The sequence below is a fragment of the Bufo gargarizans genome, chromosome 3 (genome assembly GCF_014858855.1).
Source record: "Bufo gargarizans isolate SCDJY-AF-19 chromosome 3, ASM1485885v1, whole genome shotgun sequence".
NCBI classification, from domain to species: Eukaryota; Metazoa; Chordata; class Amphibia; order Anura; family Bufonidae; genus Bufo; species Bufo gargarizans.
Window position 1 is genome coordinate 188,457,921 of NC_058082.1, and position 18,083 is coordinate 188,476,003.

The 18,083-nt window shown below is 45.4% G+C and overlaps 1 protein-coding gene across 3 annotated transcripts in view; it reads right to left on the bottom strand.

Moving 5' to 3' along the window:
- UGGT2 (UDP-glucose glycoprotein glucosyltransferase 2) overlaps positions 1-18,083 on the bottom strand; it is a 421,287-nt gene that overhangs the window by 14,412 nt on the left and 388,792 nt on the right. For 2 of the 3 annotated variants that reach the window (XM_044284938.1, XM_044284937.1), the window contains 3 exons: positions 16,257-16,439; positions 1,320-1,480; positions 1,099-1,213 (listed from right to left, as the gene is read on the bottom strand). In XM_044284938.1, the coding sequence (XP_044140873.1) occupies positions 1,099-1,213; positions 1,320-1,480; positions 16,257-16,439 (459 nt within the window). Of the gene's footprint in view, positions 1-1,098; positions 1,214-1,319; positions 1,481-15,610; positions 15,923-16,256; positions 16,440-18,083 lie in introns of those variants that run through there. The other variant, XM_044284939.1, reaches the window with a different exon arrangement.

Consider the following 18,083-nt stretch of genomic DNA (forward strand, 5'->3'; position numbering starts at 1 on the left):
TTTCTTCAGTTTCCCATGCCACACACAAAAACCACTGCTTGCAGAGATTTTGTGTCCGGCATCAGAAAGCAACAAACTGGAACAGAATGCATTCTGGTGTACTCAGTTCCAGTTTGTTCAGTTTTGTACCCCTTGACAATGAACGGGGACAAAACTGAAGCGTTGTGCTGCGGTTTTGGGAGCCTGTGCCAGATCTCAAAACTGGACACAACGCAGACGTGAAAGAAGCCTAAATCCTCCATCCTCATTACTTTTTTCTTCTAAATGATTTTAAAGTAACTAATATGTGCTTGTCTAGTGCGCCTTGCCTGTTTTACCAAAGGCAAACCTGCTCCTAGTTCCAGTAACACATGCTGCATATGAAGTCTGTGTGCCTAGGATGCTGCTGCCTTCACTACACTAGTGCAGCTTCATTAGTCCTGCTTTACCCTTTTAATACAGCCTATAAGGGATTTCTTCTCCCCTATGCTGATGCTGCCTGTGTATGCAAGATCTGTTTTCTCACTGTACACTGATACTGCCTGTGTGTATCCTTTGTCCATCTGTAGATGTGAGTTTGATGCTTCATCTGAAATGTTAAAGCTCAAGTAGCAGGAGAATCAGTGCATAGTAAACTGCTTTGTAACTGGAAATATTTGCACAGGTTAAAAAAAAATATAAATACTAACATTTATAGTGATATTATTGTTTGATGATAAATGACATTGAAGGGAGATTGCCACGGGAACATACACTGATAAACCAGGCACAATACCTTGTAGGACTAAGCTTGGCTGCATAGAATGTTACCTTTCACTTAGCGATCCACTGCTATATTCTGGAGAAAATGTACTTTTAATCCATGTGCAAATGAGCATTTAAGGGACTAGCGAGTGCAGGACCAAGCCACTCTGTGCACCCTTGTTCCTCCTTTTCCTCTGCCAGTCCCTCCATCTACTCCTTGATGGACCAGGCCAGGTGACATGACTGTGCATAAAACAGTCCCTGTCAATCAAGAAGGAGAGGGAGGGGCAAACAGAGGAAGCAGAAGGAGCACTGCTGCACAGAGCGGCTTGGGCCCGCCCACAGTGCACTTAACCGCCCTTTAAATATATTCACCTGATCCAAATTAGACAAACTGTTTGGATCCTGACTTAGAGCCTGGTACTGTCCACGGAGCCTGTCGCCTGCAGCAATTTTCCTGAACTTCTTAAGGTCCACTACATATAAAGCACTGCAAAACAGAGAATCAGAGGGTAAAGGACAAAGAAAAATGTGATCATGCTCAGTCACATTCAAATATGTATACTATCATAATATATAGTATTATAATTGCCAACCTGATATGGTATTTCCTATGTCCAAGATGTGATGCCCAATACCCAGACTTCCAGAAACGATACCCATCCATCTCTTTGCGACTGTTACAAAATGGGGTGTAACCATAGGGTGCACTGCCAAGGTCAAAGTCTCTCAGTTCTTTTAAATCCGTTCTCACAATCTGGCCACAAATGCATAAAAGAGATAAAATATGGTGATATAAATGGATATTCTACTTATAAAGGAGGAATTTTCTCCCAGAATTAACAAAAAATATAAAAGCATGCCTTCACCAATCCACTCTACTGGTACACAGATGCTGCTACTCACGCCCTGGTCCTGGCTAGACACACAGAAAATGGCTGTAAATGTTCCCCAGCCAACTACTGGCCGAGGTGGGTCACCGCTGTGGCCTGTGTTCCAAGCTGGGACCAGGAAGAGAAGAGCAGTGTGGACAGGGTTAGCTCTGAGACATCAGCGGCAGGGTATCACTGAAGTGAGTAATGCTTCCCTTGTACTTTGAAAATCTATGAACATACGATTAATTCAGCAATAATATTTGGTGCGGTGAGGCTGTGATGATGTTCCCCACAGAAACCTTTGGTCAACTGGAATGCCACATGGACTATTGGACTGTCATTTCAAAGGGCATCATTGCATTAATGCACTGAAGACTATCAGTCTAAGAAATTTCTTTTAAATAAAACAACATGAAAAATAGTATTTCATGTTGTGTAAAGAATTGTCACATGCTTCCTTCCAGAGTCTCCCTTCTCGTCTGCTGCTGCAGTCTATGGTCTTTGACACCAGCGGGGAGCAGGAAGAGGGAAGGGAGACGGCACGTGCGCACTGGACGCACCATCTCTTCAACCATCGATGGGCAGGGGTGCTGGGTATCGGACCCCCGCCGCTCTGATATTGATGACCTATCCTGAGGATAGGTCATCAATAGAAAAAGCCCAGAGAACCCCTTTAACGGGGTTGCCCAACTATTTATATTGATCATCTAGCCTCATGATACATCATCAATATCTGATCAGCGGGGACAGACACCTGTCACCCCTGCTGATCAGGTGTTTGAAGAGGAGGCAGCGCTCGAAGTGCAGTTTAATGATGAGTATTTGCTCCATTCACTTGAATGGAGTGAGCACTTGTAATTACACTATGCTGCTGCTCCACAGGAGATGACACGCAGTATAATGACCAGGAAGCAGCACTCGCATGGAGCGCTGTCTCCTCTTCAAACAGCTGTTCGGTGGGAGTGCAAGGTGTCGGACCCCGCCGATCTGATATTGATGACCTATCCTGAGGATAGGTCATTAATATAATTTCTGCACAACCCCTTTAAACAGCCAACTGCTGGGGGGCGTGGCCTGCCGAGCATGGTGTAAGGACGTCTACAGCTTGAGCTCCCCCGCCATCCTGTAATTTTCCTGCTTCTCAGATTGTCCTGAACTCAACAGTGACCCACACTACCAGCAGAAGAACTTCTGCTCTCACCCTGTTTCTGTGCCACGTTGCCAACAGCTCTTCCCCTGCGCCAGCGACTCTAGTGAGACGCGCTCCAGTCTCCTGCAGCAGAGCGGGCGGCCCTCTTTCTCGCTGGAAGCAGTGAGTTGACGACTCCAGAACATTGCGGAGCACCTCCCGCTGTCTGCGCTGAGTCCCCTGTCGCGCCACTGGGGATCTGGAAGACACCCCTCTGCAGGAGCAGCTCCATGAAAAAACAGAGATACTCTGCAGCGGCACCCAGAGACAGCTAATGGCCATCTTGTCCTCATGTGGTGCCTGATTACAGGTTACCGGGAAGGGAGCGCTATCTGACAAGCTGGGGAGCAGGTTGGGGACCCCCTGTTCTTGGTTTCCCTGGACCCTGATAAAGATAAAGGTGCAGTGGGAGCTAGAGCTTAGTCTGGTAGCTTTTCCAAACGTCACTATTGGGCTGCTATACCTAGCTGCCTCTCTCATGGGGAACTGGTAACGCCATTTTGGATCCCTGTTTCCTCCCGCCGCTGGTCACTGGAGACCTATATCCATTACTTCTGAAGTTACACCACTCACAAACTCTCAATACAACTACTGAATAGGATCTTCAATTATCAAACCCGCACAGAGGGCAACTTGACACTTCATAGCTTGCTTTGCTCAAGGCTTCCTGCACTTTCTCCTCCAAAGGATATTGCAGTTATTACATATACTCCCCTTAGGGAGCATCTACAATATACCACATCCTGTACGGCCCCTGCATCACCAAAAGAACTGGTAGATAATATGAGTCAGCCTGACCTTTACCCAGAATAAGGTGCCCCTATGGACACTGAGCCACAAACGGTCAAGATCATGTCTGCTATAGCAGCATGCCAGGCAGCGCTAACTGCGAAAATCAATCATTTACAAACTGACATTCACGGTCTACGCCATGACATAGATAAAACGAGAGATCGTACAAAGGAGGTTGAACGTCGCCTTGGTGAGGTGGAGGATTCAGCATCTGCTACCTCTGAAACTACCAGATATCTGCAACAACAGGTGAAAACCCTACAGGCCAGAGTGGAAGATGTGGAAAACCGCAATAGAAGAAATAACATAAATTCTGGGACTGCTTGAAAGGGTGTAAGGATCCACTCCAGAGAACTATGCGGAACAACTGATTCGAACCCTCCTGGAGCCCATAGAGCCATCGTCAAGCTTTGTCGTGGAAAGAGCCCACAGGATTCCTACAAGACCTCTTCCTCCGGGCTCTGGTCCCAGACCCTTCACGATGAAACTTTTAAACTATAGAGATCAGGATGCCATTCTGGCAGCAGCCAGGAGGAAGGAGGACATTCAATATGAAAATGTAAAGATCTCCTTCTATCCAGACTTCACAACTGAAGTACAGAAAAAATGCAGGCAATTTACCAACGATGAAGGACATGCAGTTCCACAAATAACTAGTTCAAGTGAACTTTTCAAGGGTTTGAGAGAATGCCACTGCCATTAGGGGTGTTCCTGTTCTGGCTGTGGCACTCTCTGCTGGAAGTGGGATAGCTTTGGAATAATGAGGCAGTATAATTTAGATAGGGGTTAGGCTCTACCTTTAGTTAGCTCTTAGTTCAATTGTTCTATAGGGTACTGTTAAATAACCCTCTATGTTCTAGTTAGACTGGCAGAGTGCTCCTTAGTCTTCCATAAAGGTTTACTAAGCAGGTTAGGGATAAATAGGCTCAGACGAGTTGGGGATGTTTGGGCAGGGTGGGGTTGTGGTAGGAAGTTCCAGGTTTTTCATACTTTGGTGTGCTTGTGTGTATGAATGGGGCAGCGACTCTGAAGGACGCAGGATGTGGTGGCACCCCCCTTATGAATACCCATGGCGACATGTAAGCTGATCTCCTGGAATGTCCGGGAACTAAATAAGGTAAAGAGGTCCTTAGTATTCAATTATATAAAGAAACATAACCCAGATGTTCTGCCAGGAAACCCACCTTCGCGGTCAAAAAGTATTGGCGCTTAAAAGACCACTGATAAGTTATGTGTACCACGCAACCTTTTCTAAGGCTACTTTTACACTGGTATTTTGGATTTCTGTTTGTGAGATCCGTTCAGGGCTCTCACAAGTGGTCCAAAACGGATCAGTTTTTCCCTAATGCATTCTGAATGGAAAAGGATCTGCTCAGAATGCATCAGTTCAGTCTCCATTCTGCTTTGGAGACGGACCGCGTTTTAGTGTCTGTGTGATGAAACTGAGCCAAACGCAAGTCAATGGGGACGGATGTAAGACTGAGTTCACATCAGCGTGCAGCCTTTCCATTCTCCTGCTCCGTTATAGGAGCAGGAGAACGGAAAGGACGGATTCAGCACATAACTGAGCCGAACGGAGCCTATGGACCCCATAGACTATAATAGGGTCCGTTAGGTTTCCGCTCAGAGGAAGATTTTTGAATCGGAGACAAAAGTCCTGCGCGCACAACTTTTGTCTCCGCTCCAAAATCATCTTCTGAGCGGAAACCTAACGGACCCCATTTAAGTCTATGGGGTCCGTAGGCTCCGTTCGGCTCAGTAATGTGCTGAATCCGTCCTTTCCGTTCTCTTGCTCCTATAACGGAGCAGGAGAATGGAAAGGTTGAATGCTGATGTGAACTCAGCCTAAGTCAATGGGGACGGATCCGTTTTCACTGACACAATCTGGCACAATAGAAAACGGATCCGTCCTCCATTGACTTTCAATGGTATTCAAGACGGATCCGTCTTGGCTATGTTAAAGATAATACAAACGGATCTGTCCTGAATGGATGCAGACAGTTGCATTATCTGAACAGATCAGTCTATGACGGATCCGCACAAAACGCGAGTGTGAAAGTAGTCTAACTATGCCAGAGGTGTGTTCATACTCGCAAGTAAAGCATTGCCGTTTCAGCTGATCTCCGTGCACATTGATCCGTCTTGGAGACATGTACTGCTGCAGGCCGCTATTAGAGGCTCTGATGTTTTGATTGCTGGGATATATGTCCCCCCACCTTTCAATAGGGAGATAATAGACCAATTTATGGCCCGGGTAGCTGTACTCCCGCCAGCCCCACTTTTCCTCCTGGGTGATTTCAATGCCACACTGGATAAACAACTGGACAGGCTAAACTCGTCACCTAGACATAACCTAGCATTGCCTCATTGGGCACAGGCGCACCATCTCACGGAGATATGGAGGAAGCTACATCCTGATAACAGACAATTTTCATGTCACTCTTCCTCTGTACACTAACTATCACGTATAGACCTTGCGTTTGCCAATCAGGGTGAGGGCAGCCGAGTATCTACCCCAGGGCATATCTGACCATGCCTCACTTCAAACTACCCTTACACAGCCACTAAGCAGGCCACTTACCACTGGCGCCTAAACCCTACTTGGCTAATGGTGCTTCCAATGGAAGAAAAATGCAGGGAGGGTTTATCGGAATTCTGGGAAACTAACACAGGTTCCTCTAATCCATTGACAGAATGGGACACATGCAAGGCAGTTATGAGGGGAATGCTGATAGCAGCGATAGCGACAAATAGGGCTGAACTACTCTCCACACGTAAAAAGCTGGAGGAGAAGTTGGCGAGTGCAGAAGAGGCTTACACGGAAGACCCCACAGTGGAACATGAGGCAACATGGCTTGCAGCTCAGAGGTTATACACCTTACACCTGACGGAGTACACGCAGAAATGGGTATTAGCACAGAAGCAGTCCATCTTTTCCGAGGGCAACAGGAGAGGTAGTGCCTTAGCGTACCTGGCAAGGACAGAGACCCCCCAAATTGCGGACATAAATAGGACATGTTCTGCAGAACGGAACTACGGATGTGGACAATACACGTTGTGCTGTCCACATCTTGTGCGTACCCGTTGAAATGAATGGGTCTGCATCTGTTCTGCAACATTGCGGAACGGATGTGGACCTATTCATATGGCCGTCTGAATGGGTCCTAACACACATACTGGACTTTCATACATATAAACCTATAAATGCTGCTATAAAAACAACCATAGAATGCCCAGTAGAAATATAAATACTTTATTAGATCATCAATGGATCACAAAAATTCATAAAATATGTTTTATACACAGATATGCTATGGAGAATGGTCAGCAAAACAGACTGGAAACAATAGTCCCCCCCGTCGGTGCCTCAAACACCCACCAAACAGATGAACAACATGTCAGTGTGATGTGCAGTGAGGTGATTCACCAGTAGAGAGTGTCAGTAAACATCCACTACAAGTGTCTGTGATATCCAACTCGCTGCACAACCCAGGGAGAGGTTATTGTGTGAATACAGCAAAAAGTGATACTGATATTCTGGAGCACAAGGTTACAACACATCCATCAAATACATCTAGATGCAATCTGCCCATATATAGTAAGTTAAAGATATCAGGCTGTACAATCAAACTCCCACAAAAAAGTATCCACTGGGGACGTGAACATACCCACAGACATGATGGAGGGTGGAGGCACCGAACACAGGGCTGGAAGGAACCCCGACGCGCGTTTCGCCTCAGCTTCGTCAGGAGGTTAATGTGAATGTGGCCATGGCTTCCCCTTTATACCCCTCATGCAGCTACACCTTCAATTAATATGTTTCAGCTGATACTTACTTATCGAGCGCTTGTGCCTGATGATGCGCGCCGAGGACATCATGGAGACGCCGCATTCATCAGGAGGAGGGGTGGAACGCAAACGTGCGTTCCAGCCCGCCTCCCAAGGAAACGTAGCCGCGTCACCACGTGACCCGGCGCGCAGCGCATCCTGGCCAAGCGCTATATCAGCCTCTACAGCGAGCCTACCAAAGCGGCTCAGAAAATACCAGTCCTTCATAGACTCAGTGGTGTGCATTTGGATAAAAATATGGTTCTGGTCACGTGCGACGTCGAGTCCCTGTATACTTCCATCTGCCATGACCACGGGCTGCGAGCGTCACGATTCTTTCTCAGTACAACTAAACTAGACAGCGATCTGATTGATCTAATCATGACGCTGTTGGAGTTTGCATTGACACACAATGCTTTTACATTTAAGGACCGCTACTTCCTACAGCTCCGGGGAACTGCGATGGGGGCGACTTGTGCGCCCTCATACGCAAATCTTTTCCTGGGGCTGTGGGAGAGGGAGATTGTCCTGAATTTGGAAGGTCATGACGCCGTAGTCTCGTGGTCAAGGTATATTGATGATGTACTGTTCATCTGGCAGGGCTCGACGTCGCACTTGAAGAAGTTTATGGATGATCTTAACTCTAATGACCAAAATATAAAATTAACGTGGGTTTATAGTGGCGAGCGTGTTGATTTCTTGGATCTTGCTATTACTGTGGAGAATGATGGCCTGTTGGGCTTTGACATACATCGGAAACCCACGGCCACAAACTCATTACTGTTCTCCTCCTCTTCGCATCATCCACAGGTCGCTCGCGCTATACCCATTGGACAATTTTGTCGAGCTAGGAGAATTTGTTCTAGCGAAGTAAGTTTTGAGCGAGAGGCAGCGGATCTCTCTAGGAGACTCCGAGAGAGAGGGTACAGCCAAAAAGTAATCAAAAAAGGCTATGATAGGGCCAAAAACTCCTCGCGGGATAGTTTGCTTAAACAATCTTCACGCAAAAAAGAAAAAGAAAAAGATTTTGGTTTTCCTAGGTTTATCACCAACTTTAATGCCCAATGGAGACAAATACAAGATATTCTCCACAAACACTGGCAGGTTCTTCGCACAGATAGAGACCTGAAAAAAGTCATCTCGGATAGGCCTCTAGTCACTTGGAAGAGAGCTAAAAACTTGAGAGATATTGTGACCAGGAGCCACTATGTGGCCCCCACTATGGGAGGGATATTTGGAGATAGGGGCCCACAGTGGGGTTTCTTCCCCTGTGGTGACTGTACAGCATGCAAATATATGATCCGGTCAGACAAATTTACTAACACCAACAGGGAGAAGGAGTACAAAATTGTGCATCACATCTCCTGTAAAACGGAGGCGGTGATCTATCGGGCTGAGTGCCCCTGTGGCCTGGTCTATATAGGCATGACCACGAGGGCACTCAGAACGAGAGTCCTGGAACACATCCGTGACATTAAGGCTGCCGCCGAGATTACAGAGTGCGAGAAACTTAGAAAGTTGAAACCAGTGGCAAAACATTTTAGGGAGATGCATGGTTGTAATCCCAGGGGTATTCTATTTAAAGGGATAGATCGGGTACGGTTGGGGATTAGAGGGGGCAATATCAAACGTTGCCTCCTCCAAAAGGAGACCAAATGGATGGTTCTGCTCAATACAGTGACTCCTCATGGATTAAATGAGGCTTTGAGTTTCAAATCCTTTATTTAGGGTAGCGTTGTTACTGAATTTTTTCAGTGATTTTAACTGTTTTTTATTCTATTTAGTTCTTGTGTGGACATGGTACGATGAGTGGAGGTGTTCGAGTTGAGGAGCAGTTCCTATATGTATCGGAAATTGTATGATGCAAATGGAGAGGAAGATACCAACGGGAAGAAATATTATGATCCCTCTATTTATCTCTGCGTGGGTGGTTCCACAGTTATTTGACAAGGAATAGGCTATGATATATGGGCTAGACTATTGGTGAATATATTTGTGGGGCTAGACTATTGGTGAATAAATTTGTATGGAGTAAAATTGGAATGTGATGTTGTTTCAGAACTTTATGTATATCATTAGGTGATGCTGTGCCCGATTAGGCTGGTACAACCATGACTGATGGTACCCAGCTGCTTTTGGACACACTCTCACCCTTTAATATGAATAGTTAACCTTATGAATATTTATTATTAAGAATCTTGAAATTCCTACTTATTTAGTTAATATTCTTTGCACAGACAGGTTGTTGGGGGGGTGTAATATAGTCCGTGCTGGGAGACATTTTTGACCAGCACAGCCTTTCTACACAAGCTCACAATGTCCGTTTTGGACAATTAACTATGCACATGATGGGTGTTGGATGATGCTATTGACCAACACTGGTCTCTTTACATTAATTTATAATTTTGGGTTCAGGGTAAATGATTGTGTATAATTGGGGGTGCTGCTGGGGGTGTGGCGATGGGCCTGACTCCACTTGGTTAGGGGTGGGGTCGGTGGCACCCTGGTCCATCGATCATCCCCCGCAATACTTCATAACAATTATTAATGTAAACATTTTGTTCGGCAGTATAACCTCACAGGACCTATGTAGCCTTATTTTGAATGGGCTAGATAGGACGGGACCTTTACTGGGTAGATCTCATATCTATATAGTTATTGTTGCACGAGTCACTTGTAGTTACTATTGATAATATTGGTGAGAACATAGCATTGGTATTCGTTCTTCTGAAACACATTGCTCCTTTCTGTACATATACATAATTGATATATATACATCTTGTCTTAGAGGAAACACATATGAAATATTATTCAATACAATCATGTTCATAAAGTCTGCTTATTATAAATTTTTGTAATTATATATGGAATCATGATGTCATGGATATGTAAATTTATTATTAAATCATGACTCCATGGATACGCAAATTTATTGTTAAAAATCATGGGACCTAATTCATTATATAAAAAATTATGCTATTTGTGATATATAAATTTGTAAAATTTGTGTGTATCTATTTTCATAAAATCATGGGATATAATTCATAAGAAATCATGCTATATTTTATATATTCAACCATGGTGTAAAATTTATGAATATCTGTACAAAAAGATGAAATTATGGAATCATTTTTACAGCATTCTCTGTATTTATCTTCCTCTCTTTATATATACTTTTTGTTGATTTATTGTTATCCATTTGTTTTCTCCTCAACTTCTTTTTCACCTTTATTTTTCTTTCCCCCACCCCCCCCTCCCCCCCCTGTATGTATCCCAATTATCAGCCATCCATACTCAGCGGCCTTAAGGCATTCCCGAACTTTATAGACCTCATGCAAATCCCACTAAGGGTTAAGACTGTTTGCCATATGTTCGGATGGGCTCTGGTATTTTCTGAGCCGCTTTGGTAGGCTCGCTGTAGAGGCTGATATAGCGCTTGGCCAGGATGCGCTGCGCGCCGGGTCACGTGGTGACGCGGCTACGTTTCCTTGGGAGGCGGGCTGGAACGCACGTTTGCGTTCCACCCCTCCTCCTGATGAATGCGGCGTCTCCATGATGTCCTTGGCGCGCATCATCAGGCACAAGCGCTCGATAAGTAAGTATCAGCTGAAACATATTAATTGAAGGTGTAGCTGCATGAGGGGTATAAAGGGGGAAGCCATGGCCACATTCACATTAACCTCCTGACGAAGCTGAGGCGAAACGCGCGTCGGGGTTCCTTCCAGCCCTGTGTTCGGTGCCTCCACCCTCCATCATGTCTGTGGGTATGTTCACGTCCCCAGTGGATACTTTTTTGTGGGAGTTTGATTGTACAGCCTGATATCTTTAACTTACTATATATGGGCAGATTGCATCTAGATGTATTTGATGGATGTGTTGTAACCTTGTGCTCCAGAATATCAGTATCACTTTTCTGCTGTATTCACACAATAACCTCTCCCTGGGTTGTGCAGTGAGTTGGATATCACAGACACTTGTAGTGGATGTTTACTGACACTCTCTACTGGTGAATCACCTCACTGCACATCACACTGACATGTTGTTCATCTGTTTGGTGGGTGTTTGAGGCACCGACGGGGGGGACTATTGTTTCCAGTCTGTTTTGCTGACCATTCTCCATAGCATATCTGTGTATAAAACATATTTTATGAATTTTTGTGATCCATTGATGATCTAATAAAGTATTTATATTTCTACTGGGCATTCTATGGTTGTTTTTATAGCAGCATTTATAGGTTTATATGATTGGTTCTCTGGTTGCCCTTACCTACGGTATTATAGTGAGGCCCTTCTTTTTTCGGTTCTATGGACTTTCATACATGCAGCCACTCTTTTTCACACATCCTCACATATGCAGGCCTCTCACAAACACACACTGTCACACATGCAGGCACTCACATACACACAGTCACATATGCAGGCCTCTCACAAACACCCACTGTCACATATGCAGTCACTCACATACACACTGTCACACATGCAGGCACTCTCACATACACACTGTCACACATGCAGGCACTCTCACATACACACTGTCACATATGCAGTCACTCACATACACTTGTACACATGCAGGCACTCACATACACACAGTCACATATGCAGTCACTCACATACACTTGTACACATGCAGGCACTCACATACACACAGTCACATATGCAGTCACTCACATACACTTGTACACATGCAGGCCTCTCACAAACACACACTGTCACACATGCAGGCACTCTCACATACACACTGTCACATATGCAGGCACTCTCACATACACACTGTCACACATGCAGGCACTCACATACACACAGTCACATATGCAGGCCTCTCACAAACACCCACTGTCACATATGCAGTCACTCACATACACACTGTCACATATGCAGGCACTCTCACATACACACTGTCACATATGCAGGCACTCTCACAAACACACACTGTCACATATGCAGTCACTCACATACACTTGTACACATGCAGGCCTCTCACAAACACACACTGTCACATATGCAGTCACTCACATACACACTGTCACACATGCAGGCACTCTCACATACACACTGTCACATATGCAGGCACTCTCACATACACACTGTCACATATGCAGGCACTCTCACATACACACTGTCACATATGCAGGCACTCTCACATACACACTGTCACATATGCAGTCACTCACATACACACTGTCACATATGCAGGCACTCTCACATACACACTGTCACATATGCAGGCACTCTCACATACACACTGTCACATATGCAGGCACTCTCACATACACACTGTCACATATGCAGGCACTCTCACATACACACTGTCACATATGCAGTCACTCACATACACACTGTCACATATGCAGTCACTCACATACACACTGTCACACATGCAGGCACTCTCACATACACACTGTCACATATGCAGGCACTCTCACATACACACTGTCACATATGCAGGCACTCTCACATACACACTGTCACATATGCAGTCACTCACATACACACTGTCACATATGCAGGCACTCTCACATACACACTGTCACATATGCAGTCACTCACATACACTTGTACACATGCAGGCCTCTCACAAACACACACTGTCACACATGCAGGCACTCTCACATACACACTGTCACATATGCAGGCACTCTCACATACACACTGTCACATATGCAGGCACTCTCACATACACACTGTCACATATGCAGGCACTCTCACAAACACACACTGTCACATATGCAGTCACTCACATACACTTGTACACATGCAGGCCTCTCACAAACACACACTGTCACATATGCAGTCACTCACATACACACTGTCACACATGCAGGCACTCTCACATACACACTGTCACATATGCAGGCACTCTCACATACACACTGTCACATATGCAGGCACTCTCACATACACACTGTCACATATGCAGGCACTCTCACATACACACTGTCACATATGCAGTCACTCACATACACACTGTCACATATGCAGGCACTCTCACATACACACTGTCACATATGCAGGCACTCTCACATACACACTGTCACATATGCAGGCACTCTCACATACACACTGTCACATATGCAGGCACTCTCACATACACACTGTCACATATGCAGTCACTCACATACACACTGTCACATATGCAGGCACTCTCACATACACACTGTCACATATGCAGTCACTCACATACACTTGTACACATGCAGGCCTCTCACAAACACACACTGTCACACATGCAGGCACTCTCACATACACACTGTCACATATGCAGGCACTCTCACATACACACTGTCACATATGCAGGCACTCTCACATACACACTGTCACATATGCAGTCACTCACATACACACTGTCACATATGCAGGCACTCTCACATACACACTGTCACATATGCAGTCACTCACATACACTTGTACACATGCAGGCCTCTCACAAACACACACTGTCACATATGCAGGCACTCTCACATACACACTGTCACACATGCAGGCACTCACATACACACAGTCACATATGCAGGCACTCTCACATACACACTGTCACATATGCAGGCACTCTCACATACACACTGTCACATATGCAGTCACTCACATACACACTGTCACATATGCAGGCACTCTCACATACACACTGTCACATATGCAGGCACTCTCACATACACACTGTCACATATGCAGGCACTCTCACATACACACTGTCACATATGCAGTCACTCACATACACACTGTCACACATGCAGGCACTCTCACATACACACTGTCACATATGCAGGCACTCTCACATACACACTGTCACATATGCAGGCACTCTCACATACACACTGTCACATATGCAGTCACTCACATACACACTGTGACACATGCAGGCACTCTCACATACACACTGTCACATATGCAGTCACTCACATACACACTGTCACACATGCAGGCACTCTCACATACACACACTGTCACATATGCAGTCACTCACACATACACACACTGTCACATATGCAGTCACTCACATACACTTGCACACATGTAGGCACTGTCACACATGCATAAACTATTTTACACTACATTACGTACAGATTCCTCCCTCACCTCCTGGCTCTGTATTGCTGGTCTTTGTGTCCTCAGCCAGGCTCCTCCCCCTCTCAGCAGCAGCAAGGCTCGGTCTCCACACAGCAGCAGTCGGTCCTTGCTTCCTTCCTTACTGATTAGCAGTGCTGGCTCATTGGAGGAGAGGCGGTCATGCTTTTGAGTGACAGTTTTTAGTCCAATCAGCACGGTCAGTAAGGCTGGGTCCACAAGGTCCTATTTTCGAGAAAATCGCGGCAAAATGCAGTGTTTTTTTTCCGCAATTCTGTACAAATCAAACCCTGTGGACACAGCCTTACTGGCCAGGAGTGCTGATTACACTAAAACCTGTCAGTCCTCCTATGAATTCAGCCCCTGAGCAGCACATTATCTCTCAGTCTGAAGTTCAGACCCAGTGGCCCAGTCCAAGCTGTATGGGCCCCCTTGCACGCTGTGCAGCTGAACCAGTATGTCCGCCCCTGCTGTACATATTTATTTGTCCTGCTCACTGAGAGGCCGCACATGCTCAGTTCCATCCTTAAACTGCCTCCTGAGCTGTGATAGGGAGAGCTGAGACACGCCCCCTTAGCTGCAGCAGAAAAGACACTCCCCTTGAGCTGTCAGCTTGATATAATCTAGCAGAGCAATGAATGAGGAGATCTCTGGATCCATGTGAGGTACAGGGCTGGTTCTAGCTTTGTTACAAAGAGATTTTAATGTACTATATGACGTCTGATTTTCATATTTTACATTAATCATGGGATAACCCCTTTAAGGCTCAAACAGCTTTGTCAGTCTTATCTGACTGAATGCTGAATAGCGTTGCACCATGTCTAATAGATATGGGTTATCACTGCATAGTGGAATGTTCCATCACTGATCTTTATATTGTTACGCCCTGTAACCTGCTGCTGTTTCTATGGTACTGAATACATGGGAATTGGTTTTAATTTTTTTTTTCTCATGTGTTTTTTTTGCATATGATAAAAACACAAAAATAATAAATAAAGAAAAAAGAAAAAAAAAAAAAAAGTCTAATGGGTGGAAAGGGGCCCAAGACTCTTATTAAGCAGACAACCCTCAGTCTGCGCCTGGCCCATGGTTATATTCAGCCTAGAACATTCGATTTCTGGAAAAGTGTACAAAATACACAATGTCTATCAGTTGTCTCTTAATGTTTTATATTAGTCTTATGTGTAATTGAAGATATTATTACAACATTCATATATATATATCACAGAATTGTTGATCCACCTAGATGGAAAAATCCAGGACAAGCAGCGGTTAAAAGGACATTTTCCAAAGTAACAAACTATTTAAGGATGTGCTTGGATTCAACTGTCAATATTCGGATTAAATATGTCTCAACTTTAGGGCCTTGCTTGGATTTGTAAGGATCTGTGAAGCATTCGTTCTTCCGATTTTCTCATTAAACGCAAGCTCAGGTTCCTTTCCTTGGGAGCTACAGGCAAGACACAGATCATTTAAACACTGAACATCCTGAACTTATAAGAACAAAGGAGGAGAAATAGAAAATGCAGCAACGAATGCCTTCTGCAAGGATATTCTGCAAAGACTGAAGAGAGAATGTAATGAGCTTCTAAAATCCCTCTGGGATTAAAAGAATGCTCACATAATTACCTGAGATGGATTGACAATCTCCCTCTGTTTGCCACTAAGCTTGATATTTGGGTTAAGAATAAAATCAGTTTTCACACTGCCATCTGAGCAAAGACTGCGAGTTGGCACCTGATTCTGTTAGAAAGACATGCTTGCTTGTACACACAGAACCGTACCTGGTCAGCGTCAACAAAGATTATTTTGTCTACGGCAAGTGGGAATAAAACATCGAGGAAGAGGATTTTGTAACCCCAAATAATCCGCTGTTTCTCAGTCTGCTGGTGCAGCCATCGAGGCCACTTGTACTGGACTAACTCATACTGGAAGCCATATTCTTGGGCCATGTGTGGTATGATTTCCTGCAGGTAAAGATCAAGATTAGGAAAGTTACTTCATGTGTTTTTTTATATCCCCCTGCACCACTACAGCATGCACTTAGTTTATGACAAGGTGCAGACTGCTTCATAAATTAGGCACATCGTCCTGCAGTCCATGCACCCAGATCCAAATCTGTTCTGGCTCCAGGCTGGCGTCATATATCCCAGGAAACCGGAGTAAATGATAATAAATGAGCCAGGGCTGATGGCCTCACCCACACAATGCCCCCACCCCCGCCACTCCCCAGTGAAAAGGCCGCATGTGACTACATTTAGGTGCTTTAGGTATTCGAAAAAGTCACAAAATGAGGACGTGCAAGTTTTTTTTATGCCAGTTTCTGGCATAGGGGGTCATAATAAATGACACCCAATGTATGCAAAATGCCAATTATAGAGGTTTGCCCCTTTCTGGTAACGTTTCATACTCCTTTAGTTGTTACCCCAGTTCTTCATTTCAAAGCCCACTGGTCTCCACAGGACTCTAGATGACGGCAGTCATGAGAATTACTGACATGACCAGTTCTCTGTCTAAGGCTGCAGCCGTTTCTGCGCAGTTGATGAATGCGGAAATACAGGTGCCAAAATCTCCTGTATCTGCATTTGGACAGAAGTGGACACTGCACGGATGCCTCAATTTCAGTCCCGGTCAATGTTCTGACACACGCTCTGGTGGCAGGGAACACATTTACCCTCTCTACGTGTCTGGGGTGTATAAGAAGGGGCTGACTATCTAGCCCCATTCATTAGCTAACTAGCCCCCTTCTCTGACTCTAAATCAGCCATGATGGAGAAGGGGAGTAGCTTAGGCTACTTTCACACTAGCATTTTAGTTTTCTGGTATTGAGCTCCGTCATAGGGTCTCAATACCGGAAAAAAATGCTCCCGTTTTGTCCCCATTCATTGTCAAAGGGGGCAAAACTGAACTGAACAGAATGTTCCAAAATGTATTCCGTTCTGTTTAGGCTCCTTTCACACTAGCGTTCGCTGGTCCGCTCGTGAGCTCCGTTTGAAGGAGCTCACGAGCGGACCCGAACGCAGCCGTCCAGCCCTGATGCAGTCTGAATGGAGCGGATCCGCTCAGACTGCATCAGTCTGGCGGCGTTCAGCCTCCGCTCCGCTCGCCTCCGCACGGACAGGCGGACAGCTGAACGCTGATTGCAGCGTTCGGGTGTCCGCCTGGCCGTGCGGAGGCGTGCGGATCCGTCCAGACTTACAATGTAAGTCAATGGGGACGGATCCGTTTGAAGATGCCACAATATGGCTCAATCTTCAGGCGGATCCGTCCCCCATTGACTTTACATTGAAAGTCTGGACGGATCCGTCAGAGGCTATTTTCACACTTAGCTTTTTTTTTGCTAATATAATGCAGACGGATCCGTTCTGAACGGAGCCTCCGTCTGCATTATTACGATCGGATCCGTTCAGAACGGATCCGATCGAACGCTAGTGTGAAAGTAGCCTAAGTTGCATTCCCAGACCGGAGAGCAAACCGCAACATGTTGTAGTTTGCTTTCCGTTCTGAGATGCGGAGCAAGACGGATTCGGCATGACCCCCAATGCAAGTCAATGGGGATGGATCCGTTTTTGCTGGACCCTGCCGGATCCAGTAAAAATGCTAGTGTTAAC